Genomic DNA, 24,861 nt, shown 5'->3' on the forward strand with positions numbered 1-24,861 from the left:
TGTTTAGCCATGCAACAGTTGATGTTGTTGAACTAAGGTTATTGTGTTGGATAACTAAACACTTATAAGGTCCCAAAGGCGAGACCCATTGGCTATGCCAATGCTTGTTTTAAATGCAATGCCTCTCAGTAACATGCCAGATGGCCTATATGTTACAAGCGGAACGCATTTGACTTACAATAGGTAAACATGCAATTAAATGTTGCTTGTTTCACATACAGAGGTCAACATAGTCCGTATCCTAGCTTTGACTAGAAAGAAACCCATTCTTATTATAAATAAAAAGAGGGTTTTTTAGGGCTTGCTATAACTTCTTGTAGTATCACTGAGTGATTTTACCTTATACAGCATAAATTGACCAAAGCCTAGGTTGAATATTATCACACTTCACTTGAGTGATCCAGGAGTTCAGCCCTCATTGGCTCGATTAACCCCTTGCATGTGGTCTAAGACGTGATATCACAACCTGTCTGGTGACAGGCAGAGCACCAACGCTTGCTCCCTCTTCAGGACAGAACAGAAACTGCAGCCCCCACCTCGCAGTGACCTCTGCCCTGACATAGTATCTGTTCGCTGGCACTAGTGTTGGTATTTCTGGAACAACAGGTGCGTTGATAGACGTTAGGGAGGCCAACAGCCGCCAAGGAGTTTCCAAAAAAACAAGCCGCCTGCACCGCTGATGGATACAAGGCAGGAGTGATGTTAATGGCTTGCATTTCTCAATCATTTATACACAATCTCGTCTAACAGCACTCTGTGGCTGTGCCTGTTCCTTTAAAATAACAAGCCATGGGGCGTGGCCAAGATGGCGGCGGAGTAGGACGTGTTTTAAGTCCCTCCGGCGCCGGGCCGTTCATAGCCTTGTCCAGCACCTGTCCCCGGGCTCCTGTACGGCTTTCTGGACGTCCTTGCATCCCCTGGGGGTCGTGTCCGACGGCTGGCCCCGAGCAAGCGGTGGAAGTGCCCGAGAACGGCACCGAGACTGGAGCGGACGTGCCGAGAGGCCGGTCGGCAGCGCTGAGCAGCCACGGGGAGTTCCGGCCACACTGAGGGTGCTGTGGGCCGCGGCGGGCCTGGAGAGCTGACCGGGATCCAGCGGATGGCAAGGTATCCCCCTTTTGCAGCGGCCATCGCAGCGGCGGCCTCCGGCGTCGGAGCGGAGGCGGGGCTTTTGCAACACGGGGAGGGCGACTCCCGGCCTGCAGCCTACGCAACACCGAGGCTTGCGGCCTAGTCGCGGAAGGCGGGCCGAGCTGCTGAGGATTGCGCTGGAAGCGCTTGCTGCTGCCGGGCGGCGGAGTCCTACCTGGGACTGATCAGCGATCCCTGGAGGAGTGAGGGGGGCATGGTCCAAGGCGGAGGGGGCCGCGACGCCCGGACTCACGACCTGCACGAGCGCGAGAACAGCGCCCTGGGTGCCGCATGGGGAGAGGAGCGTGCCCTGAGGACAGCCGTACCCCTGGGCTCCCTGCAACACCAGTGTATTGGTGGCAGTGACTGGGCGAGGAGCTCTGCAAGGCACACGGAGGTGGTGCACCTAGAGGCGTGAGTGCCCCCCGGGAATCCCAGGACCACGTGGTGGGCTGCCAGGGACCGGCGAGGAGCTTTACCGGGCGCACGGAGGTGGTACAGCTAGTGGCGTGAGTGCCCTCCCGAGGAATCCCCGGACCACGTGCTGGGCGGCCAGAGACCGGTCGGCCCCCGGGGGTAAGCCTTGTCCCCCCCCCCCAGCTGATGGAGGAGAACTGGATTGGGCGCTGCGCTTTGGGGAGACGGACAGTGCGGGGCTGCGGTGTCCGGCAAGAGGTGATTGTGCGGCTGCAGGATCGGGACCTCGTCCCGGCGGAGGTTTGAGCCTGAGCTGGTGACCCCAGGTGGAACGGAGGGTCTTGTAGTGTAGCTCCTATTTTCCCAATAGGCTCTGCGCATTGGAATAGTACCTACAGCAGTAAAGGCCTAGACCAGACGTTAACTAGGTCTACTACTGTCGATACTAGACTTAATTTTTGGGTTTGCCAGCTAAGCTCAGAGTTCGCTAGAAACTTTCTCGAATGTTCAAGGAAGGATTAACTTCCCTGATTAGACAAGAAGGGATTTAGTTTCTGACAACCATAGAACATGACAACTTTGCTCTCCCCTAATCAAGAGTCAATCTCGAGAGTCGTGTGAGCACAAGGCAATTATTTTACTCAGTCAGTACGTGCATTCTTAGTCTCATCAGAATGTAGAGAAAAGGAAGAGACGGGCGTGTTCAATAAAAGATGTTATTTATTGATCAGTCTCTTTTCTCGTACAAGAGAAATGGATCGATATTATTGCAATACTTATAGTTAAGTAAAGTGCATACATTAGAAGCAATAGTATAAAATAATACTGTAAAAACATTGATATGGTTTCTGAGCCATATGATGTTTAAAATGATTAAAATATATTTACATACACATATACATTTTGACTAAACGTACTCAACTGGTGTTTCTAAATACGCCTACCCCGTGTACCTGACCTAAGTCTAATGCGTGGGCGGGAATAGAAAGTTACAGTTTAAGTTAAGTTTGTGTTTGCCAAGTGAATAACTAAAGAATTCTCTAGGAGGGGTTATTCAGTTCTGTACCTGGAATTTAGGATGAATGAGGAATGGTATCTCTTTCTCTGCTCTCGATATTCCAGGCTGCCTGCGAGGGCTGCCCAGAAACGCCGGTGCTGGGTCTCTCGGCTTGAGATAGCAGCGCGTCTCTCAGCGCGTCAGGAAGGCGGGGCTGCTGCCTGCGGGGTCTGCTTCTGCTCTCGGCTTCGGCAAGTATGGCTGCTCCGTCTTGTCACCACGCGTGTGTTTGCATAGGGCAAGGTCGGCAATATTTATACCTTAAAGGTGCCGAGATTGACGTAAGGATGGACATAGGTACGTCAATAAAGATGTCATACGACTTGCTCGTTAGCACATTCTTTACTAAAGTTCTCTGTGAAATCAAAACAATGGCCGCACGGATTATCCAGGTTGTCATAGGTTTGATTTGTTATGAGAACGTCGTATGCCTTATCAGGGGCTGGAGGAATGTCGCTTGTCTAATTAGATCTCAAGCGTTATGACCTAATCAGATAACACGTTCCTGTGCCGTAGTGTGACTGCGTCAGATAACGGTATCTGCATCATGGGGGATTTCTTGCCTCATGGGCTGACTGTTAGTTAACTAGCTAGTAAGTTTAACCAGAATAGGGTCAGGAATAGGGGGATCGAATCAGAACCTATAGAAATACACGACACCCACTCCACGCTAACTATGGTCATATCTACTAATCTATGCATAGTATAACATAGTACAACATACTATAGAGTATAGTGTATACCTTACCACCCCAAAATACATAAATGCATTTCGAAATTTTCAAATATACTGAAAAATTGCAGTCATATATATTGTATGCACTTAAGCTATGAATTAAATGCAAAAGTGAACACGCATTGTTATGCATTATTGATTGTTGGTATATGAGAAATACACATGAAATGGCTCTTAATATGGCTATACAGAAAAAAAGTCGAAACCATTTCATCACATAAAATCTATTGCGAACATACCAGCGGGCAGCTAAAGTCTATAAAGTCTATAAAGTATCTAAAATAGAAATCTTAGTTCTCTAGGAATAGTCTCTTACTTTAAGCAGAAAATCAGTGTCCCGGGAAAAAATATATAGAAAAATATTTTAGGGGCTTGCTGAAAAAAGTTGCTGTCCGTGAACTGGATTGTAATTGTTCATGTGACTTTATTTTTAAAGTTGAAGGCCGAATTCAGGGAACGCCGTGTGCGAGTTTACTCAAAAGTCTCTATTTCTGTTCCGGAGAGAACATCATATCATTCAGGCTTTCGAAAAAACTGTCAACAGCTTCATGGGAAAGTTCCTCTAAGTCGGAAATAGGGGTAACCATGCATTCATGCGCATGATTGTCTCCATTGACATTCTGATTTGCATTGCTGACAGAAGGTCGTACCTGTTCAATGCTGCTTTCATCTTGAACTTCACTACTCTTCAATCGCAGTGGTGAAGATTCCAGGAATGCCGTCATCAGAATTGGCAGCCTTTGAGGGCAGCACAGTGCGTGAACCTTGGTAGGAACCAACAGTGTATCTGCATCCACTGGCGCATCCGATTGTAGCGTCAGACAGGTGTCTAACACGCATTCTTCTCCGCATAGCAGACACCTTAGTACAGGTAAAACACACCTTTGCCACATTGGTCGAAATGATAGAAACCAAGTCATGTTTAGGTCTCTAAGCCGGGATAGTCCCAGGATTTTTGATATCCGGTCCCGGTATCCAATGGCTAGGATCGTATCTTCCATTGTCGCGAGAGTCTGATCTGTGACATGGGTTGCCATAACGAAAAATAAGGACTAGGAATAGGATTCCTGCAATTAGTCCTAGGATCAGGGGAAGTCCGCCAAAAATCGAATGGACGAAGTCTGGAAAAATACCCAGTATGGCTTTGAATGGTGTTAATGCCATCGAAAATACTGTCTTAAATACCTTTGAGACCCCTGTGGTATCAGAAATATTTAAGATTTCGCTCAGGATTTCCGCGAAATGTACGGGGGAATTAGTTGATAATAATGTATGTATCTCTGCAGTCGTCCTTGCGACTTGTAGATCATACGTTTCTTTAGATGACGTGAGCCTTGTAGGCGTCTGAAGAAGCACTGTTTTCATTCTGCTTAAAGTGTCTATTCGAATAGAAGTAATTTTCAAACTGGGCCATGCCCTCGCCTCCCTGTCTGGAAAGGAGCTGGGAAACAAAGAACGTCCACAGCACTTGACCTTCGCCGTCGTAGTGACGAGATAAGGAGTCCCGGGCATAAGACTACAGCATCTGCAGTCTACAATAAGAATGTAACTCCCATTATAGAGTCTTTGAAAGAATGGTTCTATTTCAGTTGCAGGTGCGCCTTGCTGGTGACATGAAAGGTTGTATGAATTCCCTTCACAGGCTCCGTGCAAACTAATACCGTTACACAGAAGCGTGCCGCTTAGTGACATAGCACAATTGCTGCCACTAAGAAACACTTTCTGTCCTTTGTTACTGACACATGCATGTGAATAGGGCAGGTTCCAAGTTGTTTTAAGGTACCCCTTTCCCAATTTCTCGTACATGCCAGCCTGTATATATTTTTGGCAGTATTGAAACCTGAAGGTTGAGATTGGAATATTTATGATTCCGTGGATTATCCATTCACTGACAGGTCGTTCTGACATTGTCAACGGTAATCTTTCTAGTTTTTCAATGCTCAAGATTGTATAATCAGCACCCTTCTGCGCCATACCGATCTGTCTATCAGTAAGGTTAAAGATTTGGAATAGTGACGTTGTGTTGATTAAACGCCAAGGCACGTAGCCTGAACGCAGATTTTGTAACGTCCAGCCAAGCTGTACAATAGAACGCAATTGTGACTGACCATGTTGTAATAACAGTAAGTCTTGCGATAATATATCGATTGCTGAAGACACAATGCTGTCCAATGAAAAAATTCTGGAGGACAGAGTCATTAACCCATTGTCCACTACAGAAAGTGATTTTTCCAAATTAATACGGTCAATTTCCCGTATTCTTTCTGCTGTCTCAATTTGAGTAACCTTCCAGGCCTCATTGTATGCTGCATATACAGAGGCTGCTATGAAACGCTTTTGACGCTGTTTGCGTGGTCCCATTATGAAATCACGCAAGTCAGCACCATCAGTAAGTAAAGTTAGGTGTTGCTTAATTTCAGGCAGTGTGGAAGTTTGTAGCCATTGAAGGCATAATTTGCCCACACTGTAGGTTGTTATTATCCCTGGGTGATGTCTTTGGGGATATCTAGGGTCTGGCCTGGTCATTTTGAAACCCTGTGTTTTATTCAGGAATCTATCTTGACAGTTATTTGTATCTGTGGGCCAGATCAACCATTGTTTCCAATCAGGATGTGTTCTGTTTTGGTTAAGTATATGGTTTATGTCTATTTCTTCATCTGTTTCAGAGTTATTGCTAAACATTGTTGGCTTTGGAATAGACAGGTTATTTAAATCTTTGATTTTGGCTAAGCCAAGACAGGTGGTTTGTTGAACGGTGTCATTTAAAAATATCATTTGTTCTGGGATCATGCAGGCTCTAAACAAAGCTTCTAAACCCTGTACTTGCCATTCTTTTGTACCCCAAACACTTTTCAAATCAACATGTTTGTCCCAATAATCAAATCCAAAAGTATTCATTTTTTCAAAGAAAGAATCTGAATATATCAATTTTGTGTTGGTTATCATGGTTTTCATCCCTGTCTTGTTTGACAATTTGTAATAAAATGTTTCAGCATTAGTTATGTTAAAACCTGAAAAATATGAATATTTGCCATACACGGTTCTAGAGCTCCCTTTTGGAGGTGTAGCACAATGTTCCCATTGATTAAAATTTAAAACATTTCTAGGTTGTGCAGATTTATGCAAGAAATGGTTACCATAGTGGTTATAGCAGTACATGCTGTCATAATTTGTAGAACCCTGCAAATAATCATGTTTTGTAAATTTAGCAGACATTACTAAGTCAGACATCATATTGTTTATACTTTCAAAGTCCCAATCATCAGCAAATGAGTTTGGTTTTGCAAAGTCACTCAAGGAGATCTTGATTTGGTGTGGATATTTCAGGATCTCGACCGGACCATAAATTTCATAGTCAGTGTTGTCCCAGGCTACCCCACCAGGTATTGGAATTGCTGTGAAATTGGCTGAAGAAAGTTCTGAAGAAAGTTCTCTTTTCTCGACGTGTGAAGATGTGTGTGGTTTGAGGACCAAGTTGATGTTCTGACTTGCTGTGTCCATTTTAGCATATTTTCCCTCAATGAAGCGTCCCAAGGTAAATACCATGATGAGCCAAAGTATGAGGATAAATGCACCAAAACCCACCCAAAATTCAATCCATGGAGAAACTAGATATGTTTCTTTCAGTTGTTTCAAAAGTTCCTTAGCTTTGTCTTTAAAGGATTTTGATGATGGCTGTGTCTTTTGTTCGCTGAAGCCTTCAGAGGAATCATCGAAGTTGATGAAGTAACCGGATGCAGTTCTGTCAATTGTTCCAATTGGTTCAGGATTTTTGTTTCTTGCATTTTCACTTGGTACTTCTGTATAGATTGGTGTGTCTCTGCTAAATGTCTTTATTTGGGTTTTCAGAGGTCTAAGTTCTATTGCATTGTTGCATAGTCCTTGTTGTTCTTCTGTAGGCGTTTCGAATGTGATGAGCCTCTTTGATAGGACCTCTGTACTGGTAGCAAACCTTGGTGTTCTGCTACTTATTGGGAGTCCACTTGGCCTACTGTTGGTTATCGGCCACATGTTGTGGTTTTACCAGGTCGATGGATACAACTCGGTTCTCCTTTTTTCCAGCAAGTGGCGGTAGTACAACTGATCTTGTCCCGTTGACAGACAATACAGGAACTGCTTTTCTGTAAGAAGGCCCAAATTCCTTCTTTACCGCGATCTTCTCCCTGACTAGATCCCCGACTTTTGGAATCCAGACAGGTCTTGCTGGGACAGGTGGTGATTCTTCAGTGGTCGTTGGCTGTTCTTTCAACTGTATGTTGCTCAGGTCTTTTCTTGTTTTGTTTAAGTCCTGCAAAATAGCCAAACGGTCTTTGACATCAAAGCTTTTTTCTGTTACCACTGAAGTCTGACTATCAAGGTCAGAGATCAACATCCTAGTTCCGAATAATAATTCGTACGGACTGAATCCCTTCAGAGAATTTCTTGGCAAGTTATTTAGACTACGTTGGACACTTATTAGATGTTTGACCCACCCAGCTCCCGAACCTAATATCCTTTCTATTATAGATTGCTTTCTGTCTTGGTTTTTTCTTTACACCATCCCATACCCTCAGGAAGGAAGTGAGAAGATTCCCGCTGGGCTGTGCTCATTTGGCCATTCTTTCCCCCCCCAGGCTGGATTGCCTGAGAAAAGGGAAAAAAAAAATGGTCGAACGTAGCATGCTCTTAGCGTATATGCCAATTAGACTCGCAAATCTTGTATAACAGTCCGGACGTCAGCCGAGTGCTGTGGATCTACATTATAAGTGGGAACTAGCCTGTATATGTTAATCGCAAGCCATTCTTTTTAGTGGTGATGTCATCTGCCTTGATACGACGAGGTATTAAACTGCTTCTCTCCCCACTGCGATCTCTGTTGCAGTTTGGGCAGTTTTTTACAAACATGGTGTAGTGCAGGCTCATGCCTGGCCACCAGTACCGTGATTGTAATTCTTCCAGAGAATCTTTTAATTTAAGGTGTCTGAGACCCTCGCCCATGTGTGCGTCTGCGATTAACAAGTTTCTCCTGTCCATGTTTGGAATCACTCTATCCCCCACTCCAGGGATTCGAGCAAAAGGAATGGAGTTTGCATCTATGATGTATGTGTAATTGAGTGGATAGTTGATCGGTAACGCCGAGCAGTCGCCTTTTGATGACGTTTTTACTGCCAGCACTGTTTCGCCGTCAATGTATTTTAATGTATGCTTTTTTCGATCTACGGGAGCCGGTTTAGTGGCTGCCGCTGAGGCTGTTTCAGCCAATGAATTCCCTACAACGTGAACGCCATCACGTTGATGACTCAGTGAGTGTGTCACGTGAGTCTTTGGTAGTTCTTTTTTCAAAAGAGCTACTTGTTCCCAGAGCAGTCTCTGCTTTATTGGTGCATCTGTGTCATCTTTGTAACCGTTCTGAATCCAGGTCTGCAAATCCTTGTTATATGCTTTGACGCAGAAATATGAATCTGACACTATAAGTGTCGGGAATTCGCGATCCGCATTATCTGGCGCCATTTTCAAAGCTATTATTTCAGTTTGTAGTTCTGAATTAGTTTCTACTGAGTGTGATTTTGTTAATAGAGGTCTTAGTTTACCTCCGTGCCACACTTCTTTTGTAATCTCACATGTGGGATTGTATGCATGTTCTCCCCAAACGGAGGGTTGAGCATGTCCGTCTGTATAGATTACACAGGCGTAATGTCGTAGAGGCAGAATGTCGATTGGCAGAGGATACGTTTTTTCATATTTTAGATTTTTTAATTCTTCTAGTTCTGGATCAAAGAAGTAATATACTTTGTCCGTTGTGATTGAATTTACCCATTGTAACCATTCTGGATCCAATGTTGTTGTTGGTAAAGTACACGGTGTTGTTAATGCCTCAAAGGCTGATTCTGCTGTTCTGACTTTGATATGTCTACCGTCAGCTATGTCTGTTTGTAAGGATCTCAAAATTTCTGTGTGTGTTTGAGTCCAACTGGATCTTTTAAAGTCTGGTTTAATTAGATCATAAAGGGGTTTGACCCTTTCTGCGTAATTTGCAATATATGTTCTTCCGAAATTTAGGAAGCCTAGAATTGACTGTAGGTTTTTTAGTGTTTTAGGAGCTTGGATTACGGCACATTTCTCTAGGAAATTGTCTGCCAGGCTTTTGCCTTCACTTGATAACTCATATCCTAAGAATAGGACCGTCAGATGGGCAATTCTGGACTTTTTGAAGTTGAATTTGTAACCCTCTGCAGCGAAACCAAGTATTATGGTGTTCACTCTTTTCAAGTGAGTTTCCAAGTCATCATCTGTTAAGTAAATGTCATCGACATAAGATAATGCTTCATCATCACATTGTTGTAGTAATTCTGTTACTCTCGCTGAGAATACCCCCGGGCTATTCTTGTACCCCTGGGCTAACCGACAGAATTGTTTTTGAGTGCCATTTACTGAGAATGCAGTTAAATATCTGCTCTCTGGTGCTATGTTTTGACAAAAGAATCCGTTGGAGATGTCCAAGGTTGTTTTGTATTTTTTGCGCACTATGTTATTCATTAGTGCAGCACTGTGTGAGTTTTGCACTGCAAAAGTTTTGCAACATGTGTTAAGGTGTCGGTAATCCAAAACTAGACGGTACGAATTGTCTGGTTTGGAGACCGGAAATAAAGGATTGTTCATTTGTGAGGTGCAAGTTTCAATCACCCCCTGGTATTCTAGCTGATCTAGTATTTCATTTACTTGTTTTTTAGCTTCTTGCTTAATTGGGTACTGCCTTTGTGCAGTAGGTTGTGATTTTAACTGGACTTTGTGAGGAGGAGAATCCTCATCCCATCCTACATGATTTTTATATAAAGCAGGTGCTAAGGCCACTGCCCACTTTCTAGCAAGTGTATATTTTTTATGAATCGGTATTTGATTCGAGAAGGCAGGCATAATTACTTCTTCGCCATGCGGGCACTCCCTGACAAACTCTGGTGGCCAGTCTTTTTCAGCTAGAAGGATGTCATAGCCCTTGGATAGGTTATCCCAAAATAGTCCCCTTATTTTCCTAGTCTTATCTCCCTCTATACGTAATGTTATCTCGTATATTTTGTGGGGCTTGCTAACTCTGGTATCTGCAGTTTCCACTTGAAGGTATTCATTCGTGTCCACTGTCTCCAGATGATCCATAAGGACTTTGCGAGCTATGCTCACCTCTGCTGCGCTGTCTAGCATTGTCTGAGCCCATTCTCCGTTTTTCAGTTGTGTCCTCAGTATTCTCGGCATTGTTAACTACCTTGATACTGGCTACCTTCTTTTTTGGAAATTGTGATTTCTTTTTCAGTTGAGCAGGTTCCTTGTCTTTGGACTTGGCGTGCTCTTCTGATCGTCCTCTTCTTTCCGATTTCTGCGAGGAATTCTGAAAAGATTGAGAGGGACGTGTATCAATGTCTTGATATCTATCAGGTTTTTTAATATTATCCCTATTTCTAAGGTTATATCTATTCCCAGAGGGTTCACTCTGAGGTGACCTTTGTCTCGGGTTTGGAGATTTCTCTCTTCGCCTAGGAGACCTTCCTCTGGACTGGAATTTCTTTTCTTTAGGATTGGATTGTTTATTTCCATCCCAGTTCTTTTTTGGTGAATTATTATTAAAAAATATTTTTTCTGGACTTGTAGTCAGTTGCGGTTTTACTGGTATTCCACCTAGACTATCTCTGCCTAGTTCTTCATAGGATTTTTCTATGATTCTGGCAATTTCAGCTGGTTGGTCTGCTATATCTGTCTCTTTTAACCTCTGGCGGATCGCCACGTTTGCTGCTTCACCCTTTATGTTGGCTAGTAATATAGCCGAGACCTGCTTGAAGTCTTTCAGTAATTTCATACCAAGAGTTAAAGCAGGTTCTGGACCGTATTCATCTTGAATTTGTTTTAGCACATCTGGTATTACCGAAATGGATGGAACACCGTGCGTTTTTGTATAGATGGAAGCAAAGACTGTACCCCAAGTGTCACAGTCCTCAATGTGTGGTGCGATTCCCATTGGGAGACATATAGTCAGAATCCTGTGTTTTTCCAGCGGGGTGGTGTCCGGGAACACCGCCTCTATTTGGGTAATTTTCTGTGCCAACCAGAATGGTATTTGTTCCCGTTTAGCTGGAACTTTACCTAGGCAGGATTGGATGTTCTGTGGTGTAATTTTATTTGTGTTCCCCTGGTGAGGGGTCAGCTGTGGAAGTTTAATCGCTGGCTGAATTGTTGAAGTCCGCATTACATACTGAACTAATTGTCTGTGAATTTTTAGTAGTTGTTTTAGCTGTATTAACAGCTCTGCTGCAGGCATTCTTTCGATGTCTGGATGTGGTGTGTATCCGGCTAGGACCGGCCACGTTGCTCCTGGTCTTCCTAAAGGACCGAGCCTTGTAATGTGATTGTTATGTATTAGGGCGCCATCAAATAAGAGCAAATGCTCTTGGAATTTGAGTGGTACTTCCACCTCCTCGAAAGGAGTGTACTCATTAGGAGGTTCCTCTACTTTGTAATAGTGGAAGTACTTTGTTACAGCATTTGCTGCTGGAAAATTTATCCATGTATAGTATACCTCTGTCTGCCGGTATTCGTGTGCCTCAATTACGAATATGACTGTGCCACCTCTAGGTGTCAGTCCATTTTCTATAAGTTTTAGAGTTATAGCTCTTCTTTTGGCGACCTGGATGAGTATTATATCCGGGTCTGCATCGAGTGCTGTAGTATCAGCTACTGCTATTTCAGTAGCTAATCTAATTGCCTCTCTTTCATCATCACTCTCTGCCATTTTACAGACAGGATGGTATTATGTTTGTTTGCAGATCAGGTTTCTTTATGGAAACAGAGATTAGATGCACAATATTCTGGAACTGTTTTATCCTTCAACGTTGACTAGACCAAGAACCATACATAGGAGTTCCCTCCTGCGAGGTTTTGGAGGATATAATAACCTTTCACCCACTCCAGACGTCTTTGGAGTATTTGGGAAAAGGGGTCTGAGTGAGAAAGCACGACTGAGTTACTCTAAATGTCTTACGTTAGTTTTATCGCCCTTTCCAAACGCGTTGGGCGCCATGTAGTGTAGCTCCTATTTTCCCAATAGGCTCTGCGCATTGGAATAGTACCTACAGCAGTAAAGGCCTAGACCAGACGTTAACTAGGTCTACTACTGTCGATACTAGACTTAATTTTTGGGTTTGCCAGCTAAGCTCAGAGTTCGCTAGAAACTTTCTCGAATGTTCAAGGAAGGATTAACTTCCCTGATTAGACAAGAAGGGATTTAGTTTCTGACAACCATAGAACATGACAACTTTGCTCTCCCCTAATCAAGAGTCAATCTCGAGAGTCGTGTGAGCACAAGGCAATTATTTTACTCAGTCAGTACGTGCATTCTTAGTCTCATCAGAATGTAGAGAAAAGGAAGAGACGGGCGTGTTCAATAAAAGATGTTATTTATTGATCAGTCTCTTTTCTCGTACAAGAGAAATGGATCGATATTATTGCAATACTTATAGTTAAGTAAAGTGCATACATTAGAAGCAATAGTATAAAATAATACTGTAAAAACATTGATATGGTTTCTGAGCCATATGATGTTTAAAATGATTAAAATATATTTACATACACATATACATTTTGACTAAACGTACTCAACTGGTGTTTCTAAATACGCCTACCCCGTGTACCTGACCTAAGTCTAATGCGTGGGCGGGAATAGAAAGTTACAGTTTAAGTTAAGTTTGTGTTTGCCAAGTGAATAACTAAAGAATTCTCTAGGAGGGGTTATTCAGTTCTGTACCTGGAATTTAGGATGAATGAGGAATGGTATCTCTTTCTCTGCTCTCGATATTCCAGGCTGCCTGCGAGGGCTGCCCAGAAACACCGGTGCTGGGTCTCTCGGCTTGAGATAGCAGCGCGTCTCTCAGCGCGTCAGGAAGGCGGGGCTGCTGCCTGCGGGGTCTGCTTCTGCTCTCGGCTTCGGCAAGTATGGCTGCTCCGTCTTGTCACCACGCGTGTGTTTTCATAGGGCAAGGTCGGCAATATTTATACCTTAAAGGTGCCGAGATTGACGTAAGGATGGACATAGGTACGTCAATAAAGATGTCATACGACTTGCTCGTTAGCACATTCTTTACTAAAGTTCTCTGTGAAATCAAAACAATGGCCGCACGGATTATCCAGGTTGTCATAGGTTTGATTTGTTATGAGAACGTCGTATGCCTTATCAGGGGCTGGAGGAATGTCGCTTGTCTAATTAGATCTCAAGCGTTATGACCTAATCAGATAACACGTTCCTGTGCCGTAGTGTGACTGCGTCAGATAACGGTATCTGCATCATGGGGGATTTCTTGCCTCATGGGCTGACTGTTAGTTAACTAGCTAGTAAGTTTAACCAGAATAGGGTCAGGAATAGGGGGATCGAATCAGAACCTATAGAAATACACGACAGTCTTTGACCATTGCATATCTCCCTGCACCGACGCTTTGTGGCCGCCTGGTTGGTTGTGCGGCTGAGACCTGGGATTCGTGACTGGAGACGAGGATTTGCCTTCTCCGGGGTCCGGCCCGACTACACACTGGGGACACGGAGTGGTGACGACATATACCGCCTGGATCCTCCACGTCTATTAAAGGATCGTTGGAATAGCCTGTGGACACTGGGGTGGCGTCCTCGCTTGCGACGGACTACGGTCATATCGACGGAGTTATGTCCTATTGAACAGTGATTTCCCGCCTTGCCTTCCTGACGGAGTAGAGCGGCAGCGATGTCCTCCTCGCAGCGCAAAGGGAAGCCCGGTAAGGAGGGTCCGTCCAAGGGTTCCCAGCCACCAGCGTCTCCTGGCCCTAGTGCTTCGCCCGGGCAGAAGGATGATGAGGCCCCTGCGACCAAGGCTTTCATGACGGAACTCTTCGCCTCTATAAAGGAGGATATCTCTGAGCTCCGCACTCAACTGGCGTCGGATCTCCGCGAGGTGCGAAGGGATGTCGACGGAATCGGAGAGCGTGTGGCTACCTTGGAGGATCACGACCTGAGCATGGCAAACGATGTCCACCAACTGCAGCAGGACGTGCTTCGGCTTACGGAGCAGAACTTAGACCTACAGGCCCACGTGGAAGATCTGGAGAACCGTTCCCGTAGGAACAACATCCGCATACGGGCGGTGCCGTGGGACGGCAAAGCGGGCGACCTCCGAGGCTATGTGCAGGCACTTTTCTTGCAGATACTGGACGAGGAGGACCTGCACGAAATCAGGATGGACAGGGTCCACAGGGTGGGGCTGCCCAGGCGTGGTGGTGGGCCGCCCCCAGACATACTAGTCTGCGTGCATGAATTCCAGCTAAAGGAGCGAATCCTGAGAAAAGCGCGGGGCATTCCATCCCTGCAATTCCGCGAGCACCGTCCTCAACTTTACCAGGACCTGGCAGCTACGACACTCCAAAAGAGGCGCGAGTTCCGACCGGTAACCGCCTACCTGCGAGAACATAACATTTCCTACTCATGGGGTCATCCCTTTCGCATTGTCTTTCGGTGGCAAAACAGGCTGGCGCAGATCCGTTCTCTCCAGGAGGCGAAGGAGCTTCTGGGCATTGATGACACGACTCCTGCACCTGAAGCTGGCAGCCCGTCCTCGCGGAGACGGCGACGATCCTCCTCATGGCACAGAGTGGGCTCGGAGACGGGTCGCAGACGGCCTGACCGCACGACTAGCCTGCAGGAGAGAGGGGACGCGGTGGCGTCCGTGGCTTCAGCGACGTTGATGTCTTCCCAGCAGAGCTCCGGGGCAGCCTGATCCTCGGGCTGCTGGCCATATGGTGCCGGAGGGGCACGTGAACTCAGGTACCGAGGGTATGTTTGTACTTTTTGAGAAGACACCCCGGTCCTTGGCCCTGGGTGACCCTATGATGGGTTCCCGACCCCAGCCCATGGGAAGTCCTTCGGACTACTACACTCAGGGATTGTTTCCTCTGGGACTGTTGTTTCATTCTATGGGTTTCTTGCATGTTGGGGTGGGGGGGGGCATGAGAGGGGGGTAGTTGGGGTGTGGGGCGGGGGGGGTTGTGTGGTGGTGGTGACTGCGGGATGCTTGCTGCAAGTCTTGCTTCCCCTGGGGGAACGGCTCACTGGCGTTTGAATAATGTGCTCCTTACTTATAGCACTCTAGGGTGTGGTAACCCGATTGAGATCTCCCCCTATCTGCTGTGGGTCCGGGTCTGTTGGATTCATGGGACTGGGAGCGAGAGTGGACGATGGGGAGGGGAGAGACTGGTCGGGTGTATGCGAAGAGGGCCTGATGGGGAGGGGGGGATTGGAAGTTTGCGGTGTGGAGGGGGCGGAGGTGTGTTGCTTTAGCGAATGTGAAGCGGTGGGGCCTGAAGTTTCCTCATGCCTCTTAGCATTGGCACGTGGAACGTGAAGGGTCTCAACTCCCCGCAGAAACGCCAAAAGATTTGAAAATGCTTGTTAGACCATCACCTAGATGTGGTGGGTCTCCAGGAGACCCACCTGATGCGCAGAGATGAGCTCCGGCTCCGACACAGGCAATTCCCCCTCATCTATAGATCTTCTGCCTCTACCAAGCACAGGGGGGTAGCTCTTCTTTTCTGGGCGTCCCTCCAATTCCAACCTATGGGGGTGAGTTGTGATAAGGAAGGCCGATGGTTGATGGTTAAGGGGTTGCTTTATGGCCATTTGTGTACGTTTGTGGTGGTGTATGTTCCCAACGCTCAGCAGAACAGCTTCCTTCAGGGCTTGTTAGATAAGGTGGGGGACTTTGTGGAGGGACACTTGTTTGTCTTGGGTGATTTCAATATGGTCTGGGACAAAACCTTAGACAGCTCCCGTGCCCAGAGGACGGACTCCGGTGTCTTCTCCACTGAAACGGAAGATTGGGTGGGCGAATTGGGGCTGATCGATGGCTGGCGCACCGTACACACCCAGGCCCGAGATTATACATTCTTCTCCCACGTTCACCAATCCTACTCCTGCATAGACCATATTTTTTTGGCCAGGCACTCAAGGGGGATGTCCGTGATTCCAAGGTTTTTCCGCTCTCTGTCTCAGAACATAGCCTACTGGTCCTCAGGCTGCAGTGGTCGGTGAGGGGGATGGCTTTCGGAAATGGTATTTCCCAGCGGCGCTTATCAGGGATGATACCTCTTGTAGGGAGCTTAGAAAGACTATCAGGGAGTTCCTAACTCTCAACCCGGCTTCGGACACGTCTGTGTTCAATACATGGGACGCTTGCAAGGCCTCAATGATGGGCACTTGCATAGCCCTCAATGCGAACCTTAATCGATTGAGGAAGGAGGAACGGGAGAAATTGGAGGCAGAACTCGCCAGCTTAGAACAGGCGCACAAGTTGAACCCCTCTCGAGCGACACTCCGGCCGCTGACGGCTGTCAGGGGGAAATTGAAGGCCCATTACGCCAATCGTGCTGAGTTCACCCTCCTGAGATTACGGCGCGTATCATACTCGCAAGGGAACAAGGTAGGACGGCATTTAGCCCATCAACTCCGTGAAAAAAGAGAGAAGGAATATATAGGGGGGATCCAGGATCCGGGGGGGTCCATGTGGCATCGGGACGAGGATAAAGCGGACGTCTTTGGCCGGTTCTATGCTGCACTGTACGAGGGTGACTCCCATCAGTTCAACAAGTACTTACTTGCACCCACTGGGGTGAACCACTCAAGAACTCCATGTACCAGAGTCCCTAGGGGCGATCCGGAGGAGGGGCTAGCGGTGTGCGGTCCATTGCGATGGTCCCTGGATGAGGGTGCCCAGGACGCGTTCCTAACAGACCTCCCCATTACCCAGGTCTCTAGAGAGTGGAATGAGCGGTTGACAGCCCCCTTTTCCAGAGCAGAGGTACTAGAGGCTATTATGGCCCTGAAGCCTAACAAGGCTCCTGGACCGGACGGCTATACTGCTCTCTTCTATCAATCGTTTGCGACTGAACTGGTTGACTGCCTGGTCTCCCTTTTCAACGAAATGGCGACCACTGGGAAGACCTCTGGGACTATGGCCGAGGCCATGATAACCGTGATCCCCAAACAAGGGAAGGACCCCACCAAGTGCGCGTTGTACCGCCCGATAGCCCTCCTGAATGTGGATGCTAAATTGTACTCCTCTATCGTTGCCCGCCGGCTCCAGGATTTGATGCCGGCCATTATCCATCCGGACCAGTCCGGATTCATTAAGGGGCGGCAAACACATGACAACTTGCGGCGAGTGATGCACTTGATAGAGAAGGCCACCAGATTTCGCATTCCGGCGATACTGGTGGGGCTGGATGCGGAGAAGGCGTTCGACCGTGTCGATTGGGGGTTCCTGTTTCGCACCCTAACCGCCTTTGGCTTTTCGCACCAGTTCCTCACAATGATTCGGGCTAATTACAGCAGCCCTAGCTCGAGGGTGCTGATTAACGGACATCGGTCTGCTTGCTTCCCTCACTCCCGGGGTACGAGGCAGGGTTGTCCCCTCTCCCCTCTCCTCTTTGCCTTGAGTATCGAGCCCCTGGCGCTTGCGATACGGGAGAGGGAACAGATCAAGGGCCTTCCCTTTACGGGTGAGCAGCACAAAATTTCCCTCTTTGCGGACGATGTGCTGTTGTCACTGGGGGATCCGGCCCACTCCTTGCCGCGTGTTCAGGAGGTGCTCTCCCACTTTGAGGCGGTGGCAGGGTTCAAGGTCAACTTTGACAAGTCGTACATACTAAACCTGACTCTCCCCCCAGCGGAGGTGGAGCGAGTACGCTTGCTCACGGCTTTGCCGTGGGCATCTGCCTCCTTGTTATACCTGGGAGTGCGCCTGACACCTACCGTGGGGTCCTTATTCGCGGCTAACTTCCCCCCATTGCTAGCTGCGATACGAACTGACCTGGACCGGTGGAAACCGAAATTCCTTTCATGGCTTGGCAGGATCCATGCACTTAAGATGGTCCTCCTACCTAAGTTCCTTTATCTCTTCCAGGCCCTTCCCGTTCCTATAGAGATGGACTTTTTTCGGCGTTTAAAAACCTTGATGCTGAGATTTGTCTGGCAGGGTGGACGGGCACGTATCCCTTTCACGACGCTGCGACGACCGAGAAAGGAGGGTGGAGTGGGGTTCCCTGACATGCTCTTATATTATAAGGCCGCGCAGCTACGTGTGATAGTGGAATGGTCCCAGCAGCTTTCAGAGAAGCACTGGCTACATATGGATAGGAGTGTGGCTGGGAGGTCGATCTGGGACTTGATCTGGAAACCCAAAGTAGACCGGCCTAAGAATGCCTACATTAGCACTCCTACTAGCACAGTCCTGAAGGTGTGGGACACGGTCACCGGCGATGACCGCTGGACCACGTTTCCATCCCCCTTCACCCCCATTCACTTCAACCCGGCCTTTCCGCCGGCACTGCAGGAGGGACCCTTCAAGCTGTGGAGAGAGGGAGGCTGTAGGGCGCTCACGCATCTGTTCCATGGGGTGGCTCTACTCACGTTTCACAACTGCATGCGTGACTATGGGGTTCCGGTCACTGAGTGCTTTCGCCACAACCAACTTCTCCACTGGGCTACGTCATCGGGTGTGAGCGAGGCCGCTACCCGGCCGCTTTCTCCATTCGAGTCCTTTCTTCTCCGCACCTCCACTATAAAGGGGACGATCTCTTTCTTATACGGGCTGCTGCTGGCCACTACGGTCTCTCCACGCCCCCGCTACATGGAACACTGGGAGGTCCTTCTGGGCCGTGACGTCTCTGACGACGAATGGAAGCATCTTTGGAGTGACATCATGTCGCACAATCACTCGGTGAATCTTAGGGAAGCCCACTTAAAGACCATGCACGATTGGTATCTTTACCCGTCCAAGCTCCACCGCATATTTCCAGCTTCTTCGGATAGGTGTTGGCGGGGTTGTGGCCTACTGGGGGATTTCCGCCACATCTGGTGGGACTGCCCGATCATTCGCCCTTTCTGGGCTGAAATTCTTTCCCACATCAAGGATATCTTGGGGTATCCGATTTCGGACTCAATGGCTCATGTCCTGTTGGGACTCCGTGATCCGATGTTAGAACATCAAACTAAAGCGGATAAACGCATCTTGTGGCTTTGCTTGGGGGCCGCCAAGCTTACGTTGGCGGCAGCATGGAAGAAGCCACATGCCCCAGCCTCGTCACTGTGGCATGCAAGACTTTGGGGTCTACTGAGCATGGAGAGAATGGCGGACATCTTCCTGGGCAACTTTAAAAACGTTCTGTTCCGATGGGGTCCTCTGGTCCGCTTCTTGTCACGTGGCCTACCATCTGCGGTCTGCCCACCCACGTTCCGCGCACTTCACCTGTTCCAGGTTTAATCAGATTGCGTAACTGTGGAGCTTTGTATTGCACGAGAGTGTTGTTGGTGCCACCACCAGGGGGGGGTGGAGGGGGGAGGGGGGGAACGAGTTGGGAATGGGGTTTGTTAATTGTTGTGACGCTACTTAGCCTATGGGGGATGTTAGACTCCTGAATCATTTGCAGCGCTCTTTCCTCTGCCGACCACCAGGCCACGCACGGATTTACGCCTAGAAATCCTTGGCATGCATTGGACTTACGAACTGAACTCTGTTATCATGTCATGCCACCCCACCCTGCAGCCTCCCATTTGTTTCTTTGAGTGCTCTCTACAGCGTCCCCTGTGAGGGACATCTGGTGGAATTGTCGCTTGTATGACTCTTTTTTCTTTCTTCCACTTTCCTCTCTTTTCCTTTTCCTGCAAAATCTGAATAAAAATAAATTTTACAAAAAAATAACAAGCCATTCACTTTATCAGCAGCAACCCGCACTAGCTGCACAATCGATGATTTTGAAACAAATATTTCACAGGTCGATCTGCAGTGTGACATAGGGGGCGACAAAGAGGCTTTCAGCATGATATCCTGCCACCTGAACGTGTTAATTCAAATATCGTTGTTTTTTGTGCTTCAGTCCGATCGGTTAAATTTATCCTCAACCAGACCTATTTGTTAAATGACTATAGAGAACAACGCCCTTTTAACCTGAAATATTTAGGCATCCCTACTGGCATAAATTACATACACTAATCGTAACAATATACGTGACCTCAGAAATTGTGTGTATAAAGCTCTAGAATGTCACGACAAGAGCAGTCCACATTATATACATTCACAATATAAGGAACTAACATTGTGTTTCCCCAAATGACGACAGCAATTGAAACAAGTTACATGCCTATTTGATTTTAGGCACTTCACACAGCAAGGGCCAGCACCAAGAAACAACTTTGCTTCTGCTGGGCAGCTATAGTGACACCAGGTCGTATCTATCCCTTTTAGCCCAATAGAACACTGCATTATGGGACTTGTCTTTTTTTTCTTACACTAAACACAGCTTCCGAATTTCAATGTGCAAAGGAATAGTGCTTAAACAGTCCACACTAGCCACAGGGTGCCGTACTTGGCAGCTATGGCTGTTAAGGGGGACTCAGGTTTGCAGTGACATCAAGCCGCCGTTACTGTCCCCAAAACAGACCACACCAACCGCACAGACCAGTAGTCCAAACATTCTTCGAGACCACGCACATTTTTTTAAGCTCTCCTGTCTAAGTTATGATATTGTGAGACCAGGGACTTTGTACAACAGGTAAACTCAAAGAAAGAAAGTGGGCGCAGCCCGAAGAGGGGACTGATTATGGATATTTCAGTACACACGACCAGGTGCAGACACGGATTCCAACACACCGCACGCATGGACACATGTTAAACTTGATAAACGCGACAGATAAGTGGGAGTTGTTACAATCTTGGACGCATTCACTTTAGGAAAGCTGAGGCGCTTAAAGTACGGTAATGAGAGCGAGCGTGTCATGCAGTTGTTGCATGGCGTGTCACAAAATAACAGCGATATACACACAAACACCGGGTTGGCTCACATCATATAGCGCGTGCTGCTCCCAGCAGAGGGGGGCTGTCTGGCAGAGCCCTCGTAAACAGTAGTGCTCACACCTTTACTTGTTCTCACACTATTAGCGCTCACAGCTCTGATAGTATTCCCACCTCTAGCGCCAACTATTATAACATTCATCGGTGCACACACCTCCAACCGCCTAAACACCCGCAGGACAAAAGCGGCGACTTGCGCTGCTGTTCTCGCCTGTCCAGTGCGCCATCGCCTGGTTGTGCAACACGTCTCCCTTAAGCACGAAGGAGGTGCAGATCAGCGAGACCTGCCCTCAGGGCTCCCTCCGGAAGTGCGGGTGTCGGCTGTCCACGCTCTCCGGGGGGGCAGCATGCCCAAGGGAGGGAGAGACATAGGTCTGGTCCGTGGGAAATGCGGGTGCTGTGAGGGGGAGGAATGGAATTACCCCCACCGGAGAGCTGGGGAGACTGCAGTTATAGCACGCACAGCGCCCCCTCCGGAGAGCCAAGGGACTGCAAGGACACAAGCTTAATTACAGCACAAAACAACAAGCACGCGAGTAGTGCGCGCGCCGTGCTACTTAACAAGGAATGTGAGGTATGCAGCTGGCACCAGGCCGCGCTGCTGCCACCTCCAGAGCTCCCTAGGCCAGGGGAGAGAGAAGGCAGGACGTGCACCCGTCTTTGGCCAATTGCGTGCTGTCTTTCTTAGAAAGACGCACGCAAAGGCCAATAGCGTGTGTGCAAAAAAAAAAAAAGCACACGTACGAGCGTGTGGTCAGAGTTTAAAGTCTTTACTAGAAGCCTCGCAGAGCACCGCATGCGCGCTGGCTCAGGCGAGACCTAAAAAGGTTTAAAAGTAAAGACAATAGGACTACCACCACCCCAACTATCCCCTGCACCTTTCAAACTAGGGGGACAAAATCTAACCACACCACAGTAAGGCACTACTAGAATGTTTTCATAGATAACTTTCACTCCATACCTCAAACTGGCAGATAGACACTTTCACAACTTATTAAATGGAGGCATGCCATCTCACTCAAAGAGGCCCACGGCTAGTAGTACAGTGTTTGGCAGGGCTCCACACATCCTATAAACTGGTTTCCATTAGGCCACAAATTGCAGATGACTCCCATTCATGTTGCTGGTGAGCCGTTTTATTGCTAAAAGTGACCAGAGCCTGAAGAACCACTGAGCGAACAGAGGTGATTCTGTTTTGTTTTCCCCAATTTGTGCTATATTCACTTTGGCCACCTCTAGGCATTGCAAGATCAAATAACATTCACAATATGTCATCAGCTTAAGTGTAGGAGGCTACATCCCTAGAACCAGCACCTCAGGAGTAAAGAGCAATAGTAACCCTAACACTCCCGGGTCTGCAGCCTTTTCCCAAAACAGGGAGAGTTTAGGGCAATGCCACAAGATATAAAGTGTGTCCCACAAGCCTGCAATATCTTTTATACTAGTACTGCTTATGATCATGCACTTTACTGTCCTGCTTTTCTCCCCTCACTCTGCTCAAGAGAAAAAGGAAAAGTCCTGTTTCTTACCTCGCAAACGCCCAGCCCTTTGTATGGCTTGGTTCACAAACTTGAGACTGTTCAAGAGCTCATTGTGGTTGTTGCTACGAATTTTGTAGCCATTTATTAAATCTCTGTTGTAGTCATAGAGGTCCACATATCGTTTCCTCATGGTCTTCCTGCAAGAAATGAATGGTGTAGGAGTTCAGATAGTAAACACGATTTTCACATGGATAGATGTTCAATAAAAAAGTTACTGGTGCTCAAGCACCGGTCATGTACAATAGCACTTGCCAAAGATTATGAAACCTTTTACAACAGTCTAAATGCACAACTTACTACTTATGTAACGATATATCTGTAAGAGACTTTAGTTAGTGATAGATTCCTTACCTTAGAATAGATTCCTTACCTTAGAATATCCCCAGGCGTCAGACTGGATCCGGAAAGTTTTGCTTAGCAGTACCCCTGCGCGTCAGTAGGTGGCGTCCTGCGACTCCGCGTCCGTCGCTGGAGTCATATGCGCCGAGATGACATCACGGAGGCTACTTAGGCGCCACCCACGAGCGCTGGCGTCAGTTCTGTGCACGGCTTTCTGCGCCAGGAACGCAGAGCCATGCAAGATACTGACCACTGGTGCATTGAAAACTAGGGCCCTGAAAGGGATGACCTTAACCCTAGAAATCAGTTTGCAGAACGGGGAGGAAGGGAGGGGCAGTAAGGAATCTATCACTAACTAATGTCTCTTACAGATATATCATTACACAATTAGTAACTTGAGCATCTGAAAAAGACACGTTAGTGATCGATTCCTTACCTTAGAATAGATACCCCAGCAATACCAACCCCGGTGGTGGGTCTGCGTACAGGATTACACCAGAAAGTCACGGAGAACAGAACGGCCAAAGAAGCTGTCTCTCTGGACTCGACTGTCAAAGCAGTAATGCTTAGTAAACTTGTGCAGAGAGGCCGACGTAGCTGCCTGACAAATGTCCTGCAAGGGAAACACCACGTGCCAAGGCAGTAGTTGCTGCAGTTGCCCTGGTGGAATGGGCACGCAGCCCCACAGGAGGCTCCTTCTTAGCCAACGAGTAATGAATATGCTACTTACCAGTATGCATCTGTTCTTGGCATGTAGGGCTGCTAACATTCATATCTGTTGCATTAGATCGCAGCCTAGTGTTGGGTCCGGATGATCGCACATTGTTGTCCTGGAAGAGTCTTTGAAGTATCCTGAGATAGGTGGCTCCTCCCCTGGACTACAGTGCGCATGGGCATCGGCTCCATCCCCAGATTGTTTTTAGCCATTGTGGCAGAGATGGAGTGTAAAGTGTAAAGGATGTCCATGCTAATGATTGAATGCAAGAGTATGTCTGCAGCTGCGACAGGCACCGGGGAGGAGGGTGGGCGATATGAATGTTAGCAGCCCTACATGCCAAGAACAGATGCATACTGGTAAGTAGCATATTCAGTTCGAGGCATGTGGGCTGCTAAATTCATATCTGTTGCATTGAATACATAGCAGTCCCTCCATTAGCGGCGGTTGCCCGTGCCAGCTGCAGAAACCTGAAAAAGTGTCTTGAGAACAGCCTGCCCAACAGCTGCCTGCTGTTTGGAATGCACATCAACACAGTAGTGTTTTGTAAAGGTATGTGGTGTAACCCATGTGGCTGCTCTACAAATGTCCTCTAAAGGAATGTTCCCCAGGAAAGCCATGGATGCCCCCAATTTGCGTGTGGAGTGTGCCCTTGGGGGTATTGTTAAGGTGCGTTTAGCCTTTTGATAGCAGATCTGGATGCACTTAACAATCCATCTGGCTATTCCTGCTTTGGAAATAGGGTTGCCCTTGTGCTGTGGCGAGAAGGCAACAAAAAGTTGTTTTGTTTTTCGAAAGGGTTGTGTCCTGTCAATATAGTACATCAACGCCCTTCTAACATCCAAAGTATGGAGCATTCTTTCCGCCACCGTTTGTGGGTTTTGGAAGAATGCAGGCAAGTCAATAGTTTGGTTGAGATGAAACTGTGATACCACCTTCGGAAGGAATTTAGGGTTAGTACGTAGTACCACCCTATTTGGATGAATTTGTATGAATGGCTCTTGTATTGTGAGCGCTTGCAGCTCACTAACACGTCTCAG

The 24,861-nt window shown here is 47.5% G+C and overlaps 1 protein-coding gene across 1 annotated transcript in view; it reads right to left on the minus strand.

Annotated features, from left to right (window-relative positions):
* The window catches only part of BBS2 (Bardet-Biedl syndrome 2), a 353,876-nt gene that overhangs the window by 15,670 nt on the left and 313,345 nt on the right, over window positions 1–24,861 (minus strand). The window contains exon 19 of the mRNA XM_078670690.1: window positions 22,756–22,904. Within this exon, the coding sequence (XP_078526816.1) occupies window positions 22,756–22,904 (149 nt within the window). The remainder of the gene's footprint in view (window positions 1–22,755; window positions 22,905–24,861) is intronic.

Source organism: Lissotriton helveticus, chromosome 12 (assembly GCF_964261635.1).
Source record: "Lissotriton helveticus chromosome 12, aLisHel1.1, whole genome shotgun sequence".
NCBI lineage: Eukaryota > Metazoa > Chordata > Amphibia > Caudata > Salamandridae > Lissotriton > Lissotriton helveticus.